The sequence below is a fragment of the Ixodes scapularis genome, unplaced genomic scaffold (genome assembly GCF_016920785.2).
Source record: "Ixodes scapularis isolate PalLabHiFi unplaced genomic scaffold, ASM1692078v2 PGA_scaffold3__209_contigs__length_174095766, whole genome shotgun sequence".
NCBI classification, from domain to species: domain Eukaryota; kingdom Metazoa; phylum Arthropoda; class Arachnida; order Ixodida; family Ixodidae; genus Ixodes; species Ixodes scapularis.
This window is the reverse complement of record NW_024609868.1, coordinates 107,155,452-107,181,065: the sequence shown is the minus strand read 5'-3', so window position 1 is coordinate 107,181,065 and position 25,614 is coordinate 107,155,452. Positions and strand designations below refer to the sequence as shown.

The following is a 25,614-nucleotide window of genomic DNA, read 5'->3' as shown; positions in this document are numbered from 1 at the left end:
ACCGAAAAGAACACCATAAACAAATGCACAAAGAACGTACAACCTCGCCGCTCGAACTCAGACAACATACCACCACTTTTACACCCTCCCTCATTCATATTCAGATGGTATGACTATCTTTATTGGACGTGAACAAATACATACCACCATGACGCCACACTAAACTCACTTCATCTAAGGACGCCCTTGCCGAGGAGTATACACAAATTGGACAGATCATTCATCAAGCATACACTGCTTGTTGGACTGCCCCAACGCCCATACACCGCGTAATCTAGTTCTTCCACACCTCCCTTCCCACCACCTCCGTCAGACTTAGACAACGTGGACGGTCCCCCCCCCCCCCCCCCCCCCCCCCCCTCTTCGACATGTCAAAACCACGCTTAATAATGAATAGTTAAAAAAAATAGAAACGGAAGCTTTGGATATCAAGCGAAATAAAATTTTTCTCTATCCATCTCACTTTCACTCTCGAGCGCTTTATTTCGCCCCTCTACATACTGACTTAGCACATTTTGTACTTAATACAAAAGCATAACCTATCTCGTCGGTACTGTTATTAAAGCTCAATAGGCAGTTATCTGTGCGTGATGCTTTGTTGAAATCGAGACGTAAAACTATAAAGACACATGTCTTGTGGTCAAAATTGTGCAACATAGCGGCGGCCGCGTGGGGGTCACTTTGAGGTGCCAGTTTATCGCTCTAAGCCCCTGTACAGCGTAAGGGCAGCCCATGGTATCACTTGCTCACGTAGCGGCGAGGCCATTTTGGAGAGCGGGGCGGTGTGTGTGTGTGGGGGGGGGGGGGGGGGCGGTAGACTCCGACAGTGACGTACGCAGGAGGGGGGGGGGGGGGTCGGAGGTCGAACCCCCACTCCCCCACCGAAATGCCAAAGCTCCCCACCCCCGGTGCCACTGGGCCCGCTCGCTACCCTGCTCACGCAGTCGGTCTTGCACGGGGCACGGAGCTTATATGCTTTCGGGAGGGATGTTTGTGGGATAGAAAAGGCTGGAATAAAAACAAATGGTCAATAAGTCTTCATTCATGCTTATTTGGTGGGTTGAGGAACTTGATCTCAGATATATAGAGAACGGATATTTCGAAACATTTGTGGGGTGAATGATAGCAATTTCAAGGCAAAGTACACGAAACTATCCTCACTAAAATACACAATTAAATAAAACTAAAGTAGATATAATAAAACGCATAAATGTTTATAAAATAAAACAATGTCAGCGATGTAAGGAATATTAAATGAATTGTAAAAGCACTTGCACTTTGAGCAACGGGTGGCGCTGCATGCGCTCGCGCACACCTAATGTACAGGCCAGAATTACGTGCTTTCGAGTAGGAATTACCGCGAATAAAAAAGTAGCTGTGACTAGTTATTTCAGAAAGCAATTTAGAGGCTCTCTTGATCATTGCATTTATGCCAAGCGCCTACATATTAAGACGCAGGTGCCTGCATTGACGGCAAAGAATATCCAGAATGTCTTCCGCTTGAAGTTCAATGTCGCGGGGAACATTCAGAAGCACTGCACCGAGCAGTCGCTTATTTGAAGTGGACGCTCTCAGGTATGTTTTCAACCGTTGCTATGAAGAGAACGAGCGCTCAGCTTTTGCCGTTGTTACGCGCAGAGTAGCTAGGATCTTGAGGAGACGAGTGACGTTGGGAATGGGGCCTCCGGACAGAGGGCGACTGCCTGTAGTGCAGACGTGACGTGCGTTTCACGTTTCTCCCTCTTTCATTGGAAGCCCGAAATTTCTCTATTTCTGCGAAGTTTCCCTCACTTCGTGGAATTTCCCTCCATCGAGACGCCCGTGTCGATGGTCGCTCACGGATGCAATGAAATCCGTCTTGCTTTCTGCTTTGCATGTCGAGCTGACATCCGATGCAATTCGTTATTAGATTAATGTTTTCGTTTCACGGGACATCAGAAACTCTGAAGAGCCCTCATATTCTCACTACACATAGGCGCAAGGGTATTCAAGTTCGGCGTGTGGTTTGCGTGTTTGTCTGTTGTGTGTGATGGCATTTCTCCGAGTGGCGGAAAAACGAGTTTGGACTGACAACTTTCAATCGCCCCGAGGTTATGCCGCTGCCTGCCTTTGGACCACACTGCAAGATAAAGCGGCCTAGCGAAAATAGGACTCTCTTTCCTTCGGCATCTTGTTCTGTAGCTAGAATTTGTTAATCCTCTAATAGATAATAGATTTTGATTTTGTGGCTGTTAAGAATTACCCTCTCCCTGTATATGGACCCCTATAAAAGAAAACTCCGCGACAACCTTTGTTGGCAATGCAGTGGAAGGTACAGGCACGCGTTCCCGCTCCCATTTTGAGTGCTAATAAAGCTGTTAGCGGGCTCTCCTCTTTTCTTTGGAAATGCAAAAAAAAAGTTTTGGCGGTGTACAGTGTGTGTGCACGGACGACGGTTGCTCTAAAGTTTCAGCGTGGAGACTTTTTTTTTTTTGGCCGTTTCACTATTTTGTGACAGTATAGCCTGCCGGTAAGAGCCAGGTGGCGCCAGTAGAGAGAGAACCCAAGGCTATACCCTGCCTCAGTGTAACTTGACGAAGGGTGAACGACAGTGTTGCGTAATGGGTACCCTCATTCCATTCCAATTCCATTCCGGGGAATTAGAGTTTTCGATAATTCCATTCCTTTCAACTCCTAGGAATGGCGACACTGGGCCCATTCCCACTCCTGGAATGGCTGAGTCGCTCCATTCCATTCCTCCAATTCCTAAACGTAAAAATTGGCACTTGACAGCTACATTTTGTTGCCGGCATAAACAGCATAAAGCTGACATTATAAATGCAGAAACAATTGCAAAAAAAAAAAAAAAAGCTATATTCCTCATAAAAACACTGATATTTACTAAGCGGACCGCTGGTGGCAGAACGTGTTTATTTACAATGTACTGCAAACATCGAGAAAGCCCCTTGATATGTCAATGCTTGTTTAAGACATCGGTCTCGCGACCACGTCGCTCGCAACAAACAGCAAAACTTAAAGGGACCATGAAGGCAGTTTCGAAGTTTTATTCGACGATTGAAATGAATGGCAGGCACGTCTCAGATACTGTTGACCAAGTTCTAGCCCGAATAGAAGTTTGGGTGCCGCACCAATCGAGCAAACAGGCGCGGTAATAATAGCGCCGGGAACGATGCCTGAGACCCCACCGAGGCTGCGGCAGAAAGGTGAACTAAAGTGCGCCGAAGCGTGACGACAACGGGCACCTCGTCTGGGGATTGGTTCAAAAGATAGACGCGCTCTTGGTTTCGATTTCGGTGGTGAGATGTGATGAAAAAAGTTTATTTGAACGTTGTATAATATTTTGAAGTTGTACTTGGGAATTAATAGGTTTCATACCGTGTATAAAATCATAATCTGAAGCGATCGCTCCGTTTGTCACTGGTTGAACCAACGAGGTAGAGGGGCTTAGAGTGATAAACCGGAAGTTCGGAAGTGGCACCCCCCCGGTTGCCGCCATGTTTTACGCAAATGTGACCACTCGTCACGTGACCTCACAAGAGCCGTGACGTCGCAGGTAAGATGGCAGCGCCCAGAGCTGGCGGATGCGAGTTTGTTCGGTGCGCGGCAGCCGTGATGTGCAGCGGCTTTCCGACGATTTCGGGCTTTTTCGTGCTCGCTGACGCAGGTATAATGTGAAAATATAAAAGAATGAGACTTTATACCCTTTTTGCGCAAGATCGCTCTGGATCATCCGGTGCTCGGTTTGGGATCTGTTCAAGGATCGATAGAACTTTGAGTGCTTTTAGCATAAAATTTTCGCATTCTCTTAGCTTTGTTTTGAACGTTGGAATGTTTGAGAATCGACGCGAAAGGTATACGTCGCGTTAGGGACTAGGAGAAGTTGTTTCAGACCTGCGTCACCGAATAACCATAGCAACTTTTAGCGAGGAAGTTCCTGCGATCCTGCCCTCTGTGCTAATCGACGATTCTACATTCGATCGTTTTTCTTCCTTGTATGATGAGTGCAAAGTGCAGACTTATTTTCAGCTACGAGGATGACGTTTTATTGAGTGTGGGGATGAATAAATCGTTGCAGGCACCTGCTTCAAAGCTATTCGACTTGCAATAAGAACAACTGTTTTTGTGTTGCATAGATTAACTGCACGTTTTTCTCTCGTAGGATTTATTGCAGCAATACTTTTTTTCATCAAGAGTGCATTGTATTAGTCGGTCAATTATTTACTTGTTCTAATTACCTAGATAAGATGATTCATATTTGTGTTCACCCCTTGCCTGAGGAGCAGTCTTGTTGAAAAATGTTGACCATTCCTTTCGGTCTCTTCAATAGCCTTTTTTGAAAAGTGTGGGTTGCCTATACTTCGTATCATTGTAACCTGGAAAAGGGCAACCGCCACAGCCCCCTCGAGCCAATCAGAGAGACAAAGCGAAGGTGTGTGACAAATCTGTGCAGACGAGCATTCTGATGATATGTTGTCATGTGCCTCTCTCCAACGTACATATTGGCTCACCGAGACTGTAGCCTTTGCTGTTTGCCTAATTGTGATGAAACGGATTACAGTAGCTACTACTCTAATTACCCCAGGCTTTCATACTTCGGACATTTGTTCGACAAGAATGTTACGTCCGCCATCACTGTGAACTCGGCTCAGCGCCTATTGGACTTGAATGCTACATTAGAATTCGACGTGAACTGGGGCCCATTTGTGTGCCTTACGCCGAAACAAAATGGTGACAGTTGTGTTGCTTGATGGGGTTCTGCAAAGGGTCTTGTGTCATACGTATAGGAAGTGTCCTGCTATATAACAATGCATCATTACATACGATTAAAGTATATGCTCAGAGGTGTGTTCAGGAGAAGTGGAATGAGTGCAGCCCAATGCAACAAGTCTGCCAGTCTGTTATGTCCCATTAATTAATATTGAAGGGTCAGAGATGCTAGTGTCCTCAAAAGTACCTGCGCGTGTGGTGAACACAATTCTTGGTGTATAAACTCTGAAGGCGTAAAGGCGAGTGGAAATAGGTTTATCTGGTTAGTGTATCAAATATGTTTATTTCCCCTGAATTACATAATTATTAACTCTTAGTTAATGGTTCCAGAATGAGTTCTTTCTGCGACAGTCTCCTGTCAGGCATTCAGTCGTAATACCTGTGGACCTTGTGGGATGAAGCTCCTGGCACGTCGGTGTTCAGTTTGGTCGAGTAGCAACTTTGACCGACTGATGCCGTCTTGCAATCATACGTCATGTGCGCCCACTGACATCCGATGCACTGAAGCTGCAGGGCTGGCTCCTAATCCGCAGAATGTTCCTGGTAGTTTTCTGCATCAATGCAGCAAGCTCGGGCATGTATGGCTTATGTGGCTGTGCCTTTTGCTGTACCGTTGACGTGGTAGCTGGCAACAATGTTTGCTTGCTGTCGAAGCCATTTCACTTTCATTTCGTAATGGAGATTTATTCTGCATCCCATGACCACTGCAACTTGTGCAAGTCTTGTGTGGCAAAGTGAAGTGTCGTGATGCTTGCGGTGCGGTCCACTTTTGAGAGCAACCAACCATTCTATTTGTTAAGGTCACTGAGCGGCATTCTCCCTCAAAGTTGAAAATTGTGTGCTTCGTGGCGTGTACACAGATAATTAGTGACAGCAAATTATTAGGTATTGTCCTTGGACGACAACCGACACCATATCAACTCTTCTTGCATTGCCGCTCACCTGCTTTGTCGTGCTTACCTCCCGTCCAGATGGAGTAGATCACAAGCTTCGGGATAAATGTCGGCACCAGGGACAAAGACCGCCGAAGATAATCCTCAATCTTCCCCGGACGCTCGTCAAGACGTGGTCGAGGGTCGTTCGGCACGAACCCTTGCAGGCCAATTCATTGGTACGGGCACCTCCAGTAGACATGGTTGGCCTCGTGCAGTGGTAGCAGAGTGGTTTTCGGTCGGCCATTCGCAGTATCTCCGTTTTCCTCTGTGTACTTTGTTCAACGCGGACCTACACTGGTTCTTCCCGACGTCGGGAATGCTTCGGCGTCGGGGTGTCTCGTTGAATTGGCATTAAATAGTAAGAGGTAGCCGGTGGTTGTCGTTGTGACTTTGTGGCATAAGTCGCCATCGTTTCGTCAGAGCCGCTTCGCTCGAAGAGGTCTCCAGTTGAGATGCCTGTCGAACTTCTGAAACAATCTCGCTGGCGTCGAAGTTGCAGCTGGACGACTCGAGTGTCGCGACGCTGGGGAGTTGTTGATAGTGACATGCTCGGGCCTGCAGTGTACATTCAATGTTGGAAGCTTCATTGATATGAACCCTTCTACTGTTGCCGTGGGTTGCGGACAAGGCTACTGAAGGTGTTGTCCCTCACATGAGGAACATGGGGTTCTTAGCTTCTTGTCTTCTGTAGCGTCTGCAGGGTTGGCGTGGGTGCTCGAGCAGAAGCAAAACATCCTCCACGAAGGTGGTGACGCTCTCGTTGGGGCTGTGTCCTGGACAGAATCAGGAAATTGGCTCTCTCTCGCCAACGTTGGCTGATGAATATGCACTTCAGTTCGATCTTGCAAACTTCCCACGACGTTAAGGAGGATTCGTGGTTCTCAAACCAGTTCCTCGCAGTTTCTTCCACGAGAAGTATAGGTTCTGCAGGAGCTGGTTGTCCATCTACCCACTGTGGCGGGCGACACGGTCATATTGTTCAATCCAGCCCTCGACGTGTTATGCACCTTGCGTGAAAAGGCATCAAAGTGTGAGGTGCGATGGGCATGCAAACAATGGCGGGAGCGGACGTGGTTTGCTGCTACAGGTTTGTCATTGTTGGCTTAGCCAGCTTTGGTTTTTTCTGGCAAAAGACCTAATTCCGGCGGTTCTTGCTGGTAGCAGCGACTGGCTTGGATTTCAAGTTCTTCGTGGTGTATTTCCGAGTTTCGTCCTTGTGGTACTCGCTCGTCTTGCGGTTTTTCTGCTGGGCTCGGGATAGGACTTGGTTCACGACTCGCCGGGGGTTTAAGACTCAGGATAATGTGCCACTCATGTCTTGTTATTGGGCAACTCGGCTGAGGAGCCGCCAGGGTACACACAGAGTGAAGGGCTATGGGTAAAGTGCGCAGCACCTCCACCAGAACATACAATGACAGCTGAGCATGGCCTGGAACTTTCCAGAGTAGTAAATATTGATAGAAAATAGGACTGGTGGAAGCATCCGTGACAATATAACAAAACAGACAGAAAGGGTTTATCCTGACCACTAAAGAAGCTGCACTGCTTTAGTGGCATTCTGTCCGAATAAATCCTCTCCTTCGGGGTCTGGCGACTGCCGTGGACGAGCTGAACTGAAATCGATGCGAGACCACTTTTCTGGTAATGAGCTGCTGCAGACTGTCTTCGCAAAGCGGCATGAATGGGTGGACTGGGTCGGTAACTCGCGCGATGATATGTCCATACAGCTTGCAATTCGCGTAACGAGTGTTGATGAAACTTTGGTGTCGACCAAACGTGCGACAGACCAGCGGAATCAATATTAACTGCAACACCTGTGCTCCGTGAAAGTGCACGTTTACGCCGGAACAATTTAGTAGGCAGCACAGCATCACCTAAAGCACGGGACAGGAACTACCAGCTTGAAGGCAGCTCTTCGGCGCGCCGCACACCTGTGCTCCGTGAAAGTGCACGTCTACGCCGGAACAATTGGGAAGCAGCACAGCATCATTTAGCAAGGCACGGCAACTACCAGCTTCAAGGCAGCTCTCCGGGGCACCGCACAACCAAAGTGAGCTTTCGGGCATTTAAACGAAGCGGCACCACGATTGCACACTGCCAAGCACGACTCACGCAATTTCCGTCGCTAAACTGTGTATCCAAATATATTGCACACGCTTTATTGCAGATCTCGAAGGTTCCGATGGTAAACGAGAGCACAGAAACGTCGCCTTAAATTTTATCCTTGCGGTATCCGAATCAATCCTAAGTGGGAGCAACGTAGGGCAGATTGTCTCTTCCGTGGCAATATCGCCGTCGGTCACCAGCGAAATGCACACCATTCCTCCGTTTTTTCACCTTGTACCTACGTCAGACACCACGCTGAACACTGAAGTCGCTGTCGAACGGCCTCATATGACGGCGTCCGCGTCTGAAATCAACTCGCCGAGACGAACGACAACCAACAAAGCATCCGACAAGCTCCGGCCCAGCTGGGGCCAGCCGCTGCATGGGCGCTGCCATCTTTCCTGTGACGTCACGGATTTGGTTTGGTCATGTGACGAGTGGTCAAATTTGCGTACAATGGCAGCCGCCTTAGGGGGGTCACTTTCGAGTGCAGACCGGAACCCCGGTTTATCGCTCTAAGCCCCTCTACCTCGTTGGGTTGAACGCATCCCGCACTGCTACCTCGGGCGCGTAACAATCATCGAGCAACCATGGACAAGAAAAGAAAAAAGAGGTACGAGCGCCGGGGGCGGCGGACTTTTGGTTTTGGTTTCGAGCGTCGTCTCGTGTTAACTTTGCGAACTGGTATCTCACCAATCATGCCGCGTTTATGTGCAGTAGTAGGTTGCGCGAAAGGTCGGCTAAAGACGTGCGGTCGATCGGGCGACGTTAGTTTGCATAAACTGCCGACCGATGCAGCAACGCGCAGCATTTGGTTGCGCGCCGTCGTCTTGCGTAGAGCTGTGGACAGCGGTGTCAGGATTTGTTCGTTGCATTTCCGACCAGGAGACTCTGAGCAGCACCTTCAGGTCAGCCGGAGTCTGGGTAAAAGCGGGGCGGGGAGTCGCTTTGTAGGCGGCGACCGGGGAGTTGGTGGTAGGTCTAGGGCGCCCTCGTAAAGCGCCAATCCAGAGTTCTGCGTCCTTAGCAGCATCTCCCGTTCAGTCGGCGTGAGGTCGCTGAACGGAAGCTCAAACTCGTTTGCGAGCGCGGCGTTGTCGTCCATTTCTTCCAAGTTTTCTTCACAGACCGCCGTGCACTAGAGCGAACCACGGGAACCACACTGAGTCTGCACTAAATCCTAACGATGCCGACAGTGCTCCCTGACGTCATTTCTCTTTCCAGAGGCGAAAAATAGAAAAAAAAAACGAATATTTGTTTCGGTTTCGCAGATTTATTTGCAGGTACAGAAATAAGAGTCACAACGTTCTAAAAAAAAAATGTGTGGCATGCCAGGACACCAATGCGTCCGAAAACACCTTCTTTAAAAAAAAAAAAAAAATTGAATTGCCTTCATGGTTCCTTTAAATCCACTCATTTTCTTTTCTTTTTTAACTTTTTTTGCATTTGACTTTAAGACATACGCGGCCAACGTGTTTGTTTGATAAGACCATAAAAAATATCCAGCTTGTGCGTGGCGCAGGAATAAGCTATATTACTGTATACTTCAAATACAGCAACACGGCTAGTACACTGCTGGAAGCGACTCCATGCACAGCGGCAGAACACATCCTCTCACAAAATGCAACCCTGCGGCGCAGCACGAGGGACCGTATAGACCATGTCACGAAACCTGTTTTAAAACGCACAAGTTCACGCTTGCATTATGAATCTCGATATTTCTTATCATATTTAATTCAATTTTTGGCTCGTTCGCCTGCCCTTTTCCACCCTTCGCATACTCATTCTCGTGTTTCCTCTTTAGACGGCGAATAAAGTTCAATGATATACGCCGACTGCACCATGTATAGTTTTGTTGCACAACTTTCAGCGTGCAGCTTGTTTATTTTCTTCGCGACTAATGTAGAAAAATGTCTTCTACGATGCCATGACTCAATCTGTATTCATCTTGTCTTCTCGTCCGAATTGTAAGGTTCCTCTTCGCACTGATCGAGTGGCGTGTTCAGGCAGCAGACGGTACCAACCGATTCATTCTACTTCGGTGTCGGTTGTTCGCGTAGTGGCGACGAATCGGGAAGTCAGCGTTGACAAAGCTCCTCACATCAAGATACAATTAACGGGGTAATACCGCACCGTTCAAATTGACATTCCCCGAGTTTCCTCAATAACACCATCCAAGTGACTTCTCACCGCCTCAAATAGGGTCCAGGACAAGGAGCACGAATGCAGACCGGACAGCCGAGACGCGCGGAAGCCAAAACCTCAGTGGCAGCTACCACCCAGTTCTCCTTCTCAGTTGCCCTCACAGCAACGGTCGCACCTCGCCTGGCGAGGGACGGTCTTTCTGCAGGTCTAGTCAGTTCGGTCACACCAAGAGCGGCGACGATAGTCTACTTCACCTTACGATGGACCTCAACAGACAGCACGAGAGCCATCGAAACCAATCCAGTGCTTTCTGAGTGCTGCGTCACCCTGCAGTACCGCTCACGGTACTGGATTGCCTAGGGTGACTCCTAGCGTCCGCAGCAAGGTGAAACAAAGTATGCAGAGACTAAAGTCAAGGGAAATGAGCGGGAATCCGCTAGCTTGCTTGTAATCCCAACCCAGTAAAGCATAAAACACAGAAAACAAGCATCGGAACAAAGACCAAGTAATAGGCAGGCATACAATACAAATGCAGCACAAAAAACAAGCCTCGGAGCAAAGCGCAAGAGGAGAAGAGAGAAGTGAATCTCGCTTTGTTTTAATGCCGAAGGAAACTCACTTTTCGCACTTCAAAGGGGTGCGCACGAATGAACGTGGAAGGCAGCAGGGCTGGCTGGCTGTTAAACAACGCGCCTCGAACTTTAAGAAAACAATACCTGACCATCTTTCAACGGCGCCCAAGTCAACGAGTTATAAGAGCTCTGCGAGTTACGAGTCGCTTCCGCTCCCAGATCTCAGTCTGTGCGCGCGCGTGCATTCTACAAGCCGTCGCAACAACAACAAAAAAAGCATGACAAGGAGTACGATGAGGAGTTGTGCATGGGCGGTTTCTTTCTTTGCCGCTCCCTTTTCTTTTGCTTGGTGCTTGGTTTCTTGTTTCACTCTCGGGTAACGCCATCGAAACCCGACGCCTACGCGTCCGTGAAAAGCGCCACGTTACCCTTCTTTCCCCATTTGCTGCTTGTTTTTTTGTATTGCATTTTGTTGGCGTATAAGTCTGTTAGGGCTCCTCGCGGGCTAGCAGTTTCCCGCTCATTTTATTTCTGAGCAACTGACTCACTGACTGGCTCGGATTAGCTAACCGTAAACACTAAAAAAAAAAGAAGAAGAACCGTGCCCATTCCATTCCCATTCCATTCCGGGCAAAAGGCACCTAATTCCATTCCCATTCCATTCCCTTCAACGTTGCCGCCATTCCATTCCCATTCCATTCCGGGGTCGTGAAAATGCGGAATGATTCCGAAATCATTCCAACTCCGGAGTGGCAACTCCGCAACACTGGTGAACGATAAGGCCCACATTGCGTGCTGACGGCTTCGATATCCGCTACCGTATGCGAGCGCAACGCACACATATTGGGCCAGGAAGCAAGGAAAAGCCTGATACTTCTTCACAGTAAAAATGAACTCCGGTGATACGTTGTCACGTTCCGATTGGCCCGCCAGGCCACAGCTTCCGCCGTACTTACATGTTATGCGATCACGGTTTCCTGGCCTACCCATTATTTCTTGCTTCGAACACTTGGCTACAGCGGCGCCACCAGAGTAATAGCACACGTTTAATCAATGCAGCTGCCACTCCCAGGCATACCCGATGTTTCTTGCTTCAGTCACTAGATATCACCAAACCAAACAGTATTGCAGGTTGCCTAAGACCAGTGTCCGAAATCCTAGCCACCAGCTAAAAATGTGAAATAATATTCTAAAGCCCAGGCTCTTGTGAAAAGAGGGGCTGCGCATAAAACGAGGTTTCTTCTCTTTACAGCACTCTTGGCATTGGTGTTGTTCTAGGACTTCGTGACTATGTCTTTCCGACAGTCTTGCACATTGATATCTGCAAAGACTTCTAAAAAAAGTGGAGTCTCGTGAAAGGCGCAGCCCACCCCCTCTTTTTTTTTTTCTACCGGGTCATTGTGTCAGCATAACCAAACATGGCGGCGCCCATGGAACAGAGCAGACACTGGTCCATAGCTATCTTTGTGTTATGTTTGGCCTTCACGCGTCGGAAATGCAGTGCTACCTCAAGAAGCGGCGGGAGTTGTGCGCTGTGAGGAAGCTTTTAAAGTTGGTGGGCCCCAACTACGACGACAGTAGAACAGTAAGCCTCCACACCAGTATTCCTGTAAATGAAGCCTGCTCCGTTTTGAAAAATGACGATTCAGTTTTACCTGTTTTATCACAAGAACGCCTCCCTAATCTTTGCGTGAGCGTCCGTATACCGCCGAACTCACCCTGCTTCGTCACTGGGCAAAGAGGAGAGGAGGAGGTCATGCTTGTAAACTCCCGCCCCCCAATAAAACAAAAACAAAAATTAGCTACGATACTGGAGTACGAGCTCCGGTGGGTATCGCATCAGACAACGTTAAACAAGATGTGTTGAAAATACGAAATAATCAGATCAGTTTTATTGTATCTCTATTGAATTTTTGGTGTCGGGAAATGATCTGGGTAGTGCAAAGTGCGGATTAAAGATTCAGGACAAGAATAACATAAAACAAGCAGTGCATGCTAAATTTGAGGACTTGCCGCGCTCCCCCCGCGCTCGGTGACGGGCACGCCGCCACATGAACGTTTGGTACCACCGGCTGCCGCCAGGATAGCGACCCGCGGAAAAAGACGCGCGCTTGAGCGTGTCAGTTAAGTTTGATTACAACTGTGCGTTTAAGCACTTTTAAGGAAAATGGAACTAAAAGGGGCGGACTTTGATTATGGCAACAGAAAGTTAACATTATTTTGAACGATAGAAATAAAAAATGTGTTTTTTCGTGTTTTTTTTTTTGTAAACCGTGTTTACGCTATGGCTAAATTTATTATTCGACGAAATGTAACAAATAATATAAATCATTTCGTTAAAACAGTGCAAACTAAAACGGTACCACTTTATAGAATACATATAAGCCTAAATGGGCGTATATTGTTTTATAACCAAAATGTATGATGAATCCTATTATACAACATTATAAAAATAGTTACAAAAAACGTCAAAGATGCGGTGTTTGGAATTTTATACTTCTGGAATGAAATATCCCATAAGGAATTTATTTAGGTAACATACTGCATCGGGAGACACTAAAAAATAATGAAACAGCAAAAACGGAAAGCTGAGTCACGAAAACACAACACCGTATCTTTACTGTGTTGCCTAATATTCACCAGGTACAAAAATACAAAAAAATCAAACATATAATTGCAACTTTCACCCTGCCTCCCTTCAAAATTGTAAAGAAGAAAAATAATTAAAAAAGAAACAATCTGTCGTGGTTGTTGTTTTTTTTTTTGTATGTCTCTGTGTGTGGAGGGGGGGGGGGGGGAAGGAAATACGCACTGCGATATATATACGCGTGACGACAAATCAATACTTTTTTCTTTCATATCGCTATCGGTGACTGATGAAAAATATCGAGCAATCTGTGATGGTTCAAATATACATATAAGGTGAAGAATCACTTATTTTTTTAGAAATATTATATATGCAGTAGATCCGATATATATATAACAAATCTGGTTTATTTCATTTTCTTAATCGTGATTTTTTGTTTCTTATTCTGGTTAGCGGTGGCAGGAAGCCACCCGAATGACAAGAAGCCAGGAAAATGGTGGCGAGGCTTGGAGTTGCAATGGATACAGCGAAGTAACATTCAAGCGTTGTGTAACTCCCGAACCCATGTCCACTGGAGTTTTGTGCAAAAGCTGATTATGGCTTCTTTACGACTTGTTCCCTGTCGAGAGTTAAGGCGTGGAATTCTGTACATTTGATTAAAATGTTGACCTTTTCTTGTTAAACTCTAGTGAACTTCCACCATCTTGCGGCGCATGTCACTCACGACACTCCAGGATGCAGCGTTTTGTTAAATTAATGTAGAATAAAATTAAACGGCAAATAACATTTTCACGGCAGATGGACTAAAGGGGCTCCTATAGAAATAATGTAAGGTCGTACCTTAATCGTTGCTAAGTATTAACCTACGCATTGTTAGTATCCCAGACAACCCAAAATAAAATCATGCTTGGCTTTTTTTGTTTTACATGAGAGCAGATTTTGCCACTTACCCTTTTTTTAGAAGAGACCTAAAGGGTTCATTTGTCGGGACTTTTGGTAGCTCTGTTTAAAGAGGAAAAATGTCGTGCACGTTTTCTCTTATTTGTGGTCTCCCAAACAACTTGCACCAACAACAAAAAAAAAATAAACGGAACTTCGTGCGGCAGGGAAATCAACCGTGTGTTGCCTCCGGAAGGGCACAAATCTTTTTAGTGCGCCTAGTTATTAAATTCATTACGACTAATCGGCTGACTTTTAAATTATTCGCTTATGGTCCCTGTGAATTGGAACGTTGTACAACGCATCGAGAAACACTCAAATAAGGCGTTTGCTATGCCATAGCCTCCTCTATACTCACAAAGCCTGGCAGATCGCCACGAGACGCGGCCGCCAAAGTTGCAAAAGTAGAGCGCCAGACAACGGATGAGAGCCACGGGACGGGCACCCCGCTGCAGCGAGACGCCGAAACACACCTCTCCCGAGCGACGGAATGTCCGCTCGTGCTCCTCGCTATTGTCGCGCTACCGCTTCTTTTCTCGTCGAGTTTGAAACCGATGTTTCGGGTCCTCGCCGCTGCAAAAGCTGTGCGCTGACAACCAGGTTCCCCGAGAAATGCTCTGTGATACCAGATCCTCGCGCTCCAAACATGCGACCCGGCACTTCGTCGTGCAAATGCCGGGTGTAGCGAGTATAGAGGAGGCTATGGCTAAGCATGGTACGCTTTGGTCTACTTGGTGCTTTCTTTAACGTAAAAAACCCCGAAATACTAAAAAAAACAAAGACACGTAAGAACGCGCACCCCGTCGCGCTTGCAGCGCTCTCAGATGCGCTCTGAAGAGACGAGGTCCCCCTTATCCCTGGTGCACTGTCCGAGACTGGGCTTTGCGGCAGCAGATTCTCGCGGTTATATTTGGCACCTTCCCCAGCACGAAGCCTTGTCTCGTACAGCGCACGTGTCATAAGATGAACTTATCTAAGAGCGCTGCTAGCGCGACTCGAGGACGCGTTGTCAAGTGGTTTCTTTTTCTATTTCGCGGTCTTCCTTTTTAGTTTAACAAAAAGAAGCGCGCAAAACATGTCATGTGGCAAACACCGTAATCGGGTGTTTAGGAACGCTTTGAACAACATTTTACGTCACGCCTCGACTTTTCAAAGAATAATAAAAATGTTAACAAGTTAGTCTTATTTAATGAAATAAGTGGGCGCACTAAGAGAATTCGTCTGCTTTCCTAAGATGCCTGCTAACAACATGCAGTATAGGTTTCCATCCCGCAGAGCACCTCGTTGATTGAATCGTTCGGTTTAAGCTATTTTATACACCTTTTATTTCTTTTTTTTCTGTGGGTTCTTGACGGCAAAGGTAGGTTCAGCAATATCTGGCCGCGTTTTTTCAGGAGAAAAACCAGCCCATGATTTCAAAGGGAAGCTGAAACACTTTGAAAATATTGCATAGAGGTTGATTCTAGCAGATTTCTATCCCGTGAATCTGAATATCACGTTTGCTTTTCTCAAAGATGCAACTAAACGCGAAAAAAAAAAAACGAAAAATCTTTGACAAGTCGTGACGCCATACTCTGATTTTTGAGTCGCCAAGCCCGTGTCGCTCGTGTGGGCAGCCCGTGCCATTGCAAGCTTGCCTGGTATATTTCGCCTCTTTCGGGCTTTTTTGCAAACAGCAAGAATGCGCGTGCATACCTCTGATGGGCGCTAAAAACAAGCGAGAGCGGAGACGCAGGAAAGTCCTAATATGACGTCACACCCGGGGAACGAGAGGCTTCAGCGGTACATCGAAAATTGATTTCTGCAGCTCAACTAAAAAAATAAAAAAATAAAAACCTCGATATTGCTGACTCTAGAGGCCCAATTAAGATGATTTGAATGTTTTTGTTTAAGTACAGAACTGTTTCAGCTTCCATTTCTTTTTGCATTTTTGTAGGATGCTAGGGCACGTAGAACGAATATGCGCCCTAAAAAAGTCGGTCCCGAAAGTCACTCTAAGACCTATTTATTTCCGGATGATCTTCAAACCTGGAAACATTTCATCTATATAGCGTCAAATTGCCGCGATTCCGAGACATGATACTTGCAACTTCTGCAGTAAAAATTCAAAGCCGAAACCAAAGTAACCGAAGCAAATTTAAACTTTGTGAAAGAGCCATCTATTTTGAGTAGCTTATATTTCATTTGTAATGCGAATCATTACTGCATTTATTAAAACACGGTTCGATGAACCAAACTGCTAATAACGCAATTTTCGAGCCACTAAAATTGGCAAGTCTATACTCGGTGTCACCTACTGTGCGATTCACTGCTAATGCTATAGCCTAGCGTCCGCAGTGCTCCAACTCTGTTAATGCACAGACGCCGAAAGGCGTATTATCTTTCTCGACAGTGCTCTCCGCAGTAATGATAAAAAAACACACGGACGCAGAACAGCTCGTTTTATCAACGTGTAAGCGCGCACACACACACACCCAACGTATTATCCTTGTCATTCTTCGATTGACGCGTCCCTTTTTGCGTTTCGATGCACCAAACACGAATTTCGGAGCAACTAGCTGGCCGTATTCTCGACGTCGACTATTGTGTGCTAAGTCACCAAAACTAGTGTAGCTTCCACAGCACTCCTGCACAGTATTTCACAGCGCGTGCGAACAAGACGCTAGATAAAGCCGAGTACTTTTGCACCAGCGCGAGCTGCAGCGCTGCGGAGAGTACGCTGGCCTTGGAAATGTCGCACGAAATGGTTGACGCTAACTATAGTTACCTCTACAGTGAAGTCACTGAGTCGCTTTGTGCGCACAAGTAACAAAGAAGCGTCAGCAACGAAATCTTGCCGTTTACTTGTTGAGAGCCAATCGGTCAATGTAGAGCCACTAAATAAACGTGGCTCGAGAAAAGTGACAAGTTAGGCGTATGTTTTGTAGAATAATTGTCGCCCTTTGTAACCAGCTTTTGCCGACGTCCCTAACGAAAAGGGCGTGAAAGTTTTTTCTGTCGTTCTACTTTCTTAAACGGTTTGCAGCAAAGCAATATGACCAATTTCTTATTTTGCACCCCATCTACCGAAAAAAAAAAAAAAAAGCATTTCAGAATCTTAATTGTCGCAAACTGCAACCAACCAAGAAAAGGGCGAAGTCCAGAAGACCACTCGACGTATAAACAAATTTGTCCCGAACTGACGAATGACGAATCGTGGCGGCGTCGGACAATTGAGGTGAAATTTGCCAATACTCTAAAAAGAGCTTTTTTTTTATTTTAGATTAGCTGTTCGCAAACATTTCTGGGTAAGTGGTCGGATTAGAGATATCTCAAAGTCTAGACGGCGGAGAAACAAATCTGTATTTAGAATGGTGGAATAAGTAAATAAATAAACCTAAATGAGCACTTAAATGACGAAACGAATGTTATAAATATTAAAAATTCTAAAACAAATGAATACATATAGTTCGATTTAAGATGAAGTATTTAGTCAATTATGACGATACACAATTGTGGCCTAGAAACCTCACCAAGCATAAATCAAAGCGTTTCAGAACCTTGGCATGCGCTCAGTGTGCAATAGCTTCATGAGAATGTTAAAACTAGTGCTGACAATATGCAAGAGTTACGACAGAGGATACTAGGCACAAGACACGCGAGAACGCAAATGAATTAACATGGTTACAGTGATATGAAGCAGGGGATAAGAATGGCGATGATGGCGATGACAGTGTACAATGAATAGTACGAAGAGAAAACCCGCGTTGAGGTAATGTTTCTCTCGTTCCTTTTGGTATCTTAGTTTGCACCTTAGGAGCGCTCATTGCGGCGCCATTTCTTTTTTAAGCGTACTTAATTTTGCGCCCGTAGCATCGGCTCTGTTGGAAACGGGCCGCGAACCGGGCTTCGTAGAAAGGAGTGCGGGTGCCGCGAGCCGTTTAGAAGAGTTCTGAGGGCCGAATGGTGGCCCGCGGACCATGGTTTGAAGGCCCCTGTTTTAGATTGATCATATCAAAGGAATTAAGACGTCAAGACAGAAGAGAGTGACTGTTCTCTCACTGAGTTTAAAGTGTATCATGACTCTCAGCGACCTAGCACCGGATTATTATCGTTCAAAGGGGTGTTATGGCAACACCTATTTAATAACAAGAATGCGGTGCTGAATTTCTGTCCTGACCCAGCAAGGGCGTGTGTGGGGAATACACTGGATGGGACTGCAGCTTCAGGTATCAGGACAAACTGGTGACCCTAATGTTATCAGACGAGTACGAGTTGGTGTTTATGATAGGTTAGTAGGGGTTTTGCGGTCGGTGCGTGCTCGAGACAGACACTGTCTCGAACATTTTCTGTAGGGTGCTGTAAAATTGTGCCTGCAAATAATATTTAGTTTAGGTTGTTTGCATAATTAAGGACATAAATACTCACACCAATGATGTCTTTCCATGGTTCCTCCGTTTTGGTCATTTGCAGCCACACCTTGTAGAACACGAACTGTGCACAGAACACGAGGAGGCATTCCCCGTCGTCTTTCAGCAGCGTGCCGATGTTGTGGAACACCGCCTTTTGGTCTCTGATCCAGTGCAGGCAATAGAACGAGTAAATGCGGTCAAACTTGCCGTGCTTGTCGAGAAACGCAGACACGTCTGAGGACCCCGCATCAAGGACGTCGTAGCAGATATCTGGATGTCCGTAGTTTCTTTTCGCGTAGTTCAACATGGATTGGGATATGTCGATGCCTACAATCTTACGGCATGGATGATTCCAGTGAAGCAGCACGTCTCTCGTAAAGTCTCCGATGCCGCAGCCGATGTCAAGGATCTGATGGCACCTACTAGAAGGAATTCTGAATGTCGTCCTTTCCAGAGCTTTGATGCTGTTTCGCCTAACAGTTTCGCTAATACGTTCGTAAAGCTCTGGATCGAAGGTCTCAATCATGGTTTTAGTTCTTCACTGTCGCGGACAATAGGGACGCGCTTGACTGATGGCACTTGTTTGGCGTTAGTGCTATGTGTGAGTTTCAAGAAGTGCTACCCTTCTAACTTCAAAGTTGTCACCGTTTATCTTCAAAGTTGTCAGTCGGCGTCTCTTTTACTGCTGCGTCGCAATCACTATCGTACACTCCCAGTCGCGAGTACGTCAACGTCCGAGCCATTCATTTGCTTTTCATGCGCTTTGCGTATCTAGAAAAAGAAAAAAAAACATATATTCAACGAACATAAAAAAAAGCTGCTGACACCATTCACGGACGGCCCTTGTCTATGCCAGAACTGCTTATCTCTGAGCCAGGCATTCTTCTCTTCCTACTCGAGATTGACACAAACAGATCTGTAGAACTGATAACGCATTTTGAAGCGGTATCCCAAGGTATATGTACATGGGTAGCGAAGCTTCGGCCAAAAAGCGGTTCAAAACAAATCGCCAGCGACATCGACCTGGAGGGTCACGTGAAGGATGCGATTGAAGCGCGACTAGGAGAGGTGGGGACAAACATTATTAAAATTAATTATTTTGTGACAAGAAGTATAATCATTGGTATTTTTAAATAAGCTGAATATAATTATTAGATAATATCAATCATAATTAACGCGCTACAAAATTCAAAACTGTCTTTGTTTTTGCTAATATTGTGCATACTTCTTATTAGCGTCGTCTGTACGCCACTAGCAAGGTATATGTACATGGGTAGCGAAGCTTCGGCCAAAAAGCGGTTCAAAACAAATCGCCAGCGACATCGACCCGGAGGGTCACGTGAAGGATGCGATTGAAGCGCGACTAGGAGAGGTGGGGACAAACATTATTAAAATTAATTAGTTTGTGACTAGAAGTATAATCATTGGTATTTTTAAACAAGCTAAATATAAATATTAGATAATATCAATCATATTTAACGCGCTACAAAATTCAAAACTGTCTTTGTTTTTGCTAATATTATGCATACTTCTCATTAGCGTCCTCTGTACGCCACTAGCAAAAAGGCCGACTAACAATAGCGATATTTGCAGTTTTTTGTAGACTTCGTGGCGCGCGGAAAGGCAGTCTGCTGACGTCCTTCTGCTTGCTTGTGTTTGGGCCTCCACGTGCTCTTCGCTTTTAATTGTTTTAGCGGCAGTTAACACCGTTTCGGGAGTTTTCTTGTTTGCTCGGGCGTGATTAGCCCAGTTACCTGCGCGGGAACTCGGCTGTCGTGCGCTTGGATCTTGGACGCTACTGCGCCCAAAGGGCTCAACGTCTTTTGAGACGATGAGCACAGCGCGATACGCAAAGAAACGGTGCTCCGTGAAAATGTGCGAAAGCAACACCCGCACGGCTGGCATCTCGCCGCACCGGTTTCCCCTCGACTCTCGAAGGTGAGACTTCGCTACTGTCAGTGACATGCCTTCTGTGTGATGTATGCCCCTTGTTCGGTGTCCTCTTAACTCTTGTTAGTTTTACCTAAAACTATTAGGGTTGTCTGGATGTGCACAAGAAACTACACCTGAAGGCGTAATATGTTATACTAGGAATGTTTTAAGTTCGAAATCACTCTGACTTCGCAGCGTTGTGTGCCGTCATTATAAAAGTGCCCACAATATTAAAATTTACCTGTACCGGACTGGCTCTGAGGAGCCTAGTTATTTTTAGTTATGTGTGCAATAAAAATGCAGAGGCTCCTGTCGCGTCCCACACACAAGCCATCATTGGCTTATGTGGGCTTTATATTGTATTATTTTCAAACAAAGTAAATAAAGATGGTTTTTGTATTGTATTGTATTGTATTGTAGTGTCGTGATCATCGGCGTGGTTATCAGTGGTACAACACAGATATATAATAGGGCATCTGTGCGTAAAACTCGTGTTTTTACTCTTCATGATGTACACAGAGCAGTGATGTCATGCATTTGTTAAGGTCCTTGCACTGATTTGCTTTGGTTTGTGGACATTTTGGCTACATTTTCTTTTCGTAAGTATTCATGGCACCCTCATAGCACCATGCCTTATCTGCAGGCGCGAAGCCTGTGTTCGGTTCTGCAACAACCGAAGTCTACAGGGGAAGACTCCATGGCAGCTACGAGACAGGGTAGTTTGCTCCTTACATTTCGAGGAGTCAGCTCTCCTGCGCCCTGGACACCTCCGTCACAATGCGTTGCCAAGTGTGCTTCCCACAAAAAGTAAGCAGACCAATAAACCTTTCGTGCACTTTGTGACTAAGCATGGTTAACCCAATCTTAGAAAAATGGTTACCACATGGGGTTGAAATATTGCTTTTGTGGGATCATAACATTTTTATATTATTTTCAGGGACGACACATGGCGACATTTCCAGCAAAAGCTCTCCAGGTTCAGCAGTTTTGTATGGTGAGCTTTTTCACTGAAACTAACATAAAGTGGCAGGAACCACCAGCATCACTGCATTACCTCATGGTCTTCATGACTTGAGCATTTTGCAAAAGAACTAGGTGAGATTAGCTGGGAAAAGCTGGTTAAACATGGGCAGAGGTACTGCTAGAAGGTCATTTCAGGCCCGTTTATAATGACATGTTTTACTTGAGGTGACATAATCAACGTCACAGAGCATCTTTTGCCTTGCCGACACCCAGTCTTCCATAATAAAGCTGCCCATGAAAGAAAGTGATTTACATTTTGTGTTAAAATAGGCGAATTCACCATAAATTTGAAGAGGTGAGTGTGACACCCTCATTGAGCTACACATGCTTCGGCAGTTCAGACTCACGGAGCTCCTGTAGTCACCCTGACGACCAGTCTTCCGAAATGAAACTTTCGTGGAAACAAGGTGATTTTCTTTGTCGTGTGTTAGAATAGACACATAGGAAGGACCTCAACTACTATTCCATGGCCAACTTCACGCTAAATTTGCAGAGAGGATTTCGCCAGCCTCATTAAGGTGCACATACTCCGGTCACTCAGACTGGTGGAGTTCCTGTAGTCACCCTGACGACCAGTCTTCTGAATTAAACCTGTCATAAAAGAAGGTGAATATACTTTTTATGCATTCAAATAGAGAAATAAGGGAGGACTTCCTCTTCTCCTTTGCTAAGTTCACATTAAATTTGCAGAGCGGATATCTGTGGCTTCATTGGACCACACATAGTCGTGCACCTTACTAGAGAACAGTCGACTAGGGGCCAATAATAAGTGGTGGCCGAATATTGCTTGAGCTATCTTTTTTATTCCCTTTCCTTGGTGAGCTTGCTTTCTCAAGTGGTAGAAACAGCGCAACTTTACGTGAAACAGGAAACAAGGAGTATACAGACAGGCGCAGTAAAGGTACACAGAGAGGCACTGTTTCTGCCAGCTTAAATGAACGACGAATTCGTCCAACTTTCCACTCTGTTGAACTTGCTTTCTTACTTGCAATTTTTACAAAAGAATTTCTTTCTTTCTTTTTTTGGCGGTTGATCACAGCTACGCTCTACGTCAAGATGCTGCTCCTGCTCAAGAGTCCAGCGGGGACGTGGCTGACATGAAGATTTTGGTTTCTTTACCGTCGCCTAGAGACTCTCTCTCTGGCTGTGCTGCTGGGCCTTCTCATAAATGTGAGTGCCTTCTATGATGTGAACTTTTTTCTTTTGCACTTTTTTTTGTGAAGTTATAAAAGATTAGGCCGCGAAAATAAAAAGCCAAGGCTCGAAAAACACCAGGGGATACTAAACTTTATCTTGAGAGCAGATGAAGCAAGGGGTCATATAATACCAGACCGACTAGCAGGCAGCTACAAATCGAAGTTTGTTCAAAGTTCACCACATTTTTGTTTCACGGTATTGTCATTGTCAAGCACAGAAAAAGACAAAAAAATGGTCCACACGCAGGTGTTAACACCGTCAAATCAAAAGAGCTGAACCGGTTTCACTGAATCATAAGTCTTCCCGCAAAACCTCATGTAAGACAGTGTTTTTTAAAGTTATCGAAAAGCTGCCGTGGTCATATGGGTGTGATGCTGAGCCTGTCATGGTCCCTTGTCCTATCTGCCAAACTTTAGTCGCGTGTTGTTGTGCGAGCGCTTCACTGTTACAATGCCATTGGCATAAGTAAGGTATGGTCAAGCTTTAAGAAAATGCATTTCACAGTTTGGATGCCTATTCTGACTTGCATGTTTCTGTGTGCGCCCTTGTCTTTTTGGACTATCAGGTCTCTGTCCAACATGAAGCGCCTAGTCCAACATAAAGATGTACTGTTGCTTTCCTAAACTTGAATTGCATGTGTAGTTTGTCAAACTTGCGGTTCTTGTTTAAAGACACTTCAGATCATTGAGGAATGTTCTTGAGCGTGAATAGATTACGATTTAATAAATTGATGGTGAATGCAAGTTTTTCTTGGAGACCTAATCTGGGTCATTTGCCAAATTGCAGCACCCTGCAAAAGCCGCAGCATCGGCAACAAGAAGGTGAACGCCTGAGAGCCAAGGTGCGACAGCTTCAAGAGCGTAACAAGAGGCTGCAAAGAAGGCTGCAACGAAAACGTCAGATGAGGACTGTTGGCGAAGTCGTTGAGAGTGTCCGCGTTCATGTGTCTCCTCGTGTCGCCGCACTCGTTGAAGCCCAGCTTAGAATGAGCAATGTGAGCCGGTTTGGCCAGAGATGGTGCAGCCACAACAAAGCAGCCTTGGCTTTAGGCCTATACTTTCATAGCCCCAAAGGCTATATGTATTGCAAACGACTGCTCAGGCTGCCATCAGTAAGGTCACTGCAGCTATGGCTTCAGCGTGTGCCACTAAAGATTGGATTTTACCCTGGCATTTTCGAGCTGATAAAGAGGCGGGCAGCTTCTTTTCCTCGAGCCGATCGGGCCTGCAGCATAGTTTTTGATAAAATGCACATCAAAAAAGAGCTTTCATACAACCCGTCGTCTGACAGGTTTGAAAGACTTAAAGAACATAGTGAACAGCAAGGCAAAAAACTGGCCAATAAGGCTCTCATGTTCATGGCGAAAGGAGTGGGAACACCGTGGAAGCAGCCGCTTGGCATTTTTTGCTCACAAAGGCACACCTTCCGATGTACTAAAAGATCTCTTTTTCCAGTGCTACAGCGCCCTTGTGGACGCTGGCCTGAACCCTGTAGCTGTTGTATGCGATAAACGGTGCCAGAACGTGTCTCTTTTTCAAGCATCGTAACTGCCGAAAAGCCTTACGTAGAGATAAATGGCAAGCCACTTTTTTTTCCTTTTCGATGCTCCGCACCTTTTGAAGTCACTAAGAAACATGTTATTTAAATACGACTAAAAAGTTGGTGATTACATAGTGAAAAGTTCCTACATCAAGGAAGCTTATGAAAAGGACCGTAAACTTGAGATCGGTTCTATGCCAGAGATGAAGGAGAAGCATTTTAACTTGACCTTCTCGTCAAAGATGTCGGTGAAGCTAGCAGCTCAAGTGTTTAGAAATCACTGCGCAGCTGCAATGTATGCCCTTGTTACTTCTTAGCAATTGCCAGCCCCAGCTGTTCACACAGCGAGATTCGTTGAAGGAATCGACCGTCTCTTTGACAGCCTAAATAGCTCGCAGAAATCTGCAAAGACGCCATACGCCTCTGCAATCTGTAACGGCTCTATCCATGAGGAGTTTCTGAAACAGTACATTCTGGTTTTTAAGAGCCTGCAAGTACTCGGATGTGGAAGGCAGCCGCACTGAATTCGTGGCTTCTGCTTAACAGTTAGGTCTCTACTGCTGCTCAGCAATCACCTTGCGGTTAATTGCGGTTTTTCCCACCTTTTAAACCGCCATCTGAACCAAGACACCCTTGAAAACACTTTTGCTGGTATACGTTCAAAATCAGGTGCAAACACGAACTCCACTTTCCGTCAATTTCCGGCTGCGTTCAGGCACCTTTTGATTAGCAACCTATTCAAGCTGTCGGAAAAATCAAACTGTGCTGATGACATGTTTCTCCTTGCTACGTTCCCAGCAGGCATTTTGGCACCTTCTCCTCGTCTTGCCTTAGGAAGCACAGTTTTTCTTACCACGCCAGACAACTCTCCTTCAAACTACCCTTTGGGAATAGAAGAGAACAACATGGTTTATTTTGTTAGGTGGCTGGCATCGAAATTCCTCAAGGTTCATTCCTGTGTAGGAACATCCTAGAAGTATGAGTTGAGAAAAGAAAATGCGTGTTTTTCTGAGGGAAATCAAGTGCTCTTGTATTTGAGTGTGAAAGGAACTGCCGACTCCCACGTTGGAATCCTCTCAGTTCCTTCTGTTTCTTTCATATTATTTGTTGAAGCTTGTGAGGAAGTCTTCGAGAAATGTATCAACAACCTAATTCCAAAGGAGAACGTAGGGCGGACTCTTTGTGTCCTTTTTAACCAGAAGATTTCAAAGTCTCTGACTGCATGTGACGAAAGTGTTTATGATAATTTGTTTTCTCTGATTGACAGAGTCATTCTCCACTGGTTCGCGTGGAAAAAAAAAGCTGACTATTCGATACAGTAGCAAAGTGTAAAGCTAGGCAGCAAGTGCGAAGACTACGTATGTGAGACCACCCAGAGTACTTTTTAAAGTAGTGCAGACATGTTCTATTCGAGCCTTTCATTTTCTTCAGTTTCTTGAGGAGTAATGTAGTCTTCTAACTTATTCACATATATAGAGTTT

The 25,614-nt window shown here is 45.7% G+C and overlaps 1 protein-coding gene across 3 annotated transcripts in view; it reads right to left on the bottom strand.

Annotated features, from left to right (window-relative positions):
• LOC8042186 (juvenile hormone acid O-methyltransferase) overlaps positions 1 to 19,132 on the bottom strand; it is a 69,934-nt gene extending 50,802 nt beyond the window's left edge. The window contains exon 1 of one of the 3 annotated variants that reach the window (XM_042292580.1): positions 18,459 to 19,132. In XM_042292580.1, the coding sequence (XP_042148514.1) occupies positions 18,459 to 18,968 (510 nt within the window). In that variant the 5' untranslated portion in view covers positions 18,969 to 19,132. The remainder of the gene's footprint in view (positions 1 to 18,458) is intronic. The other 2 variants (XM_029994871.3, XM_002415302.4) reach the window with 2 other exon arrangements.
• Positions 19,133 to 25,614: the final 6,482 nt, after the last annotated feature.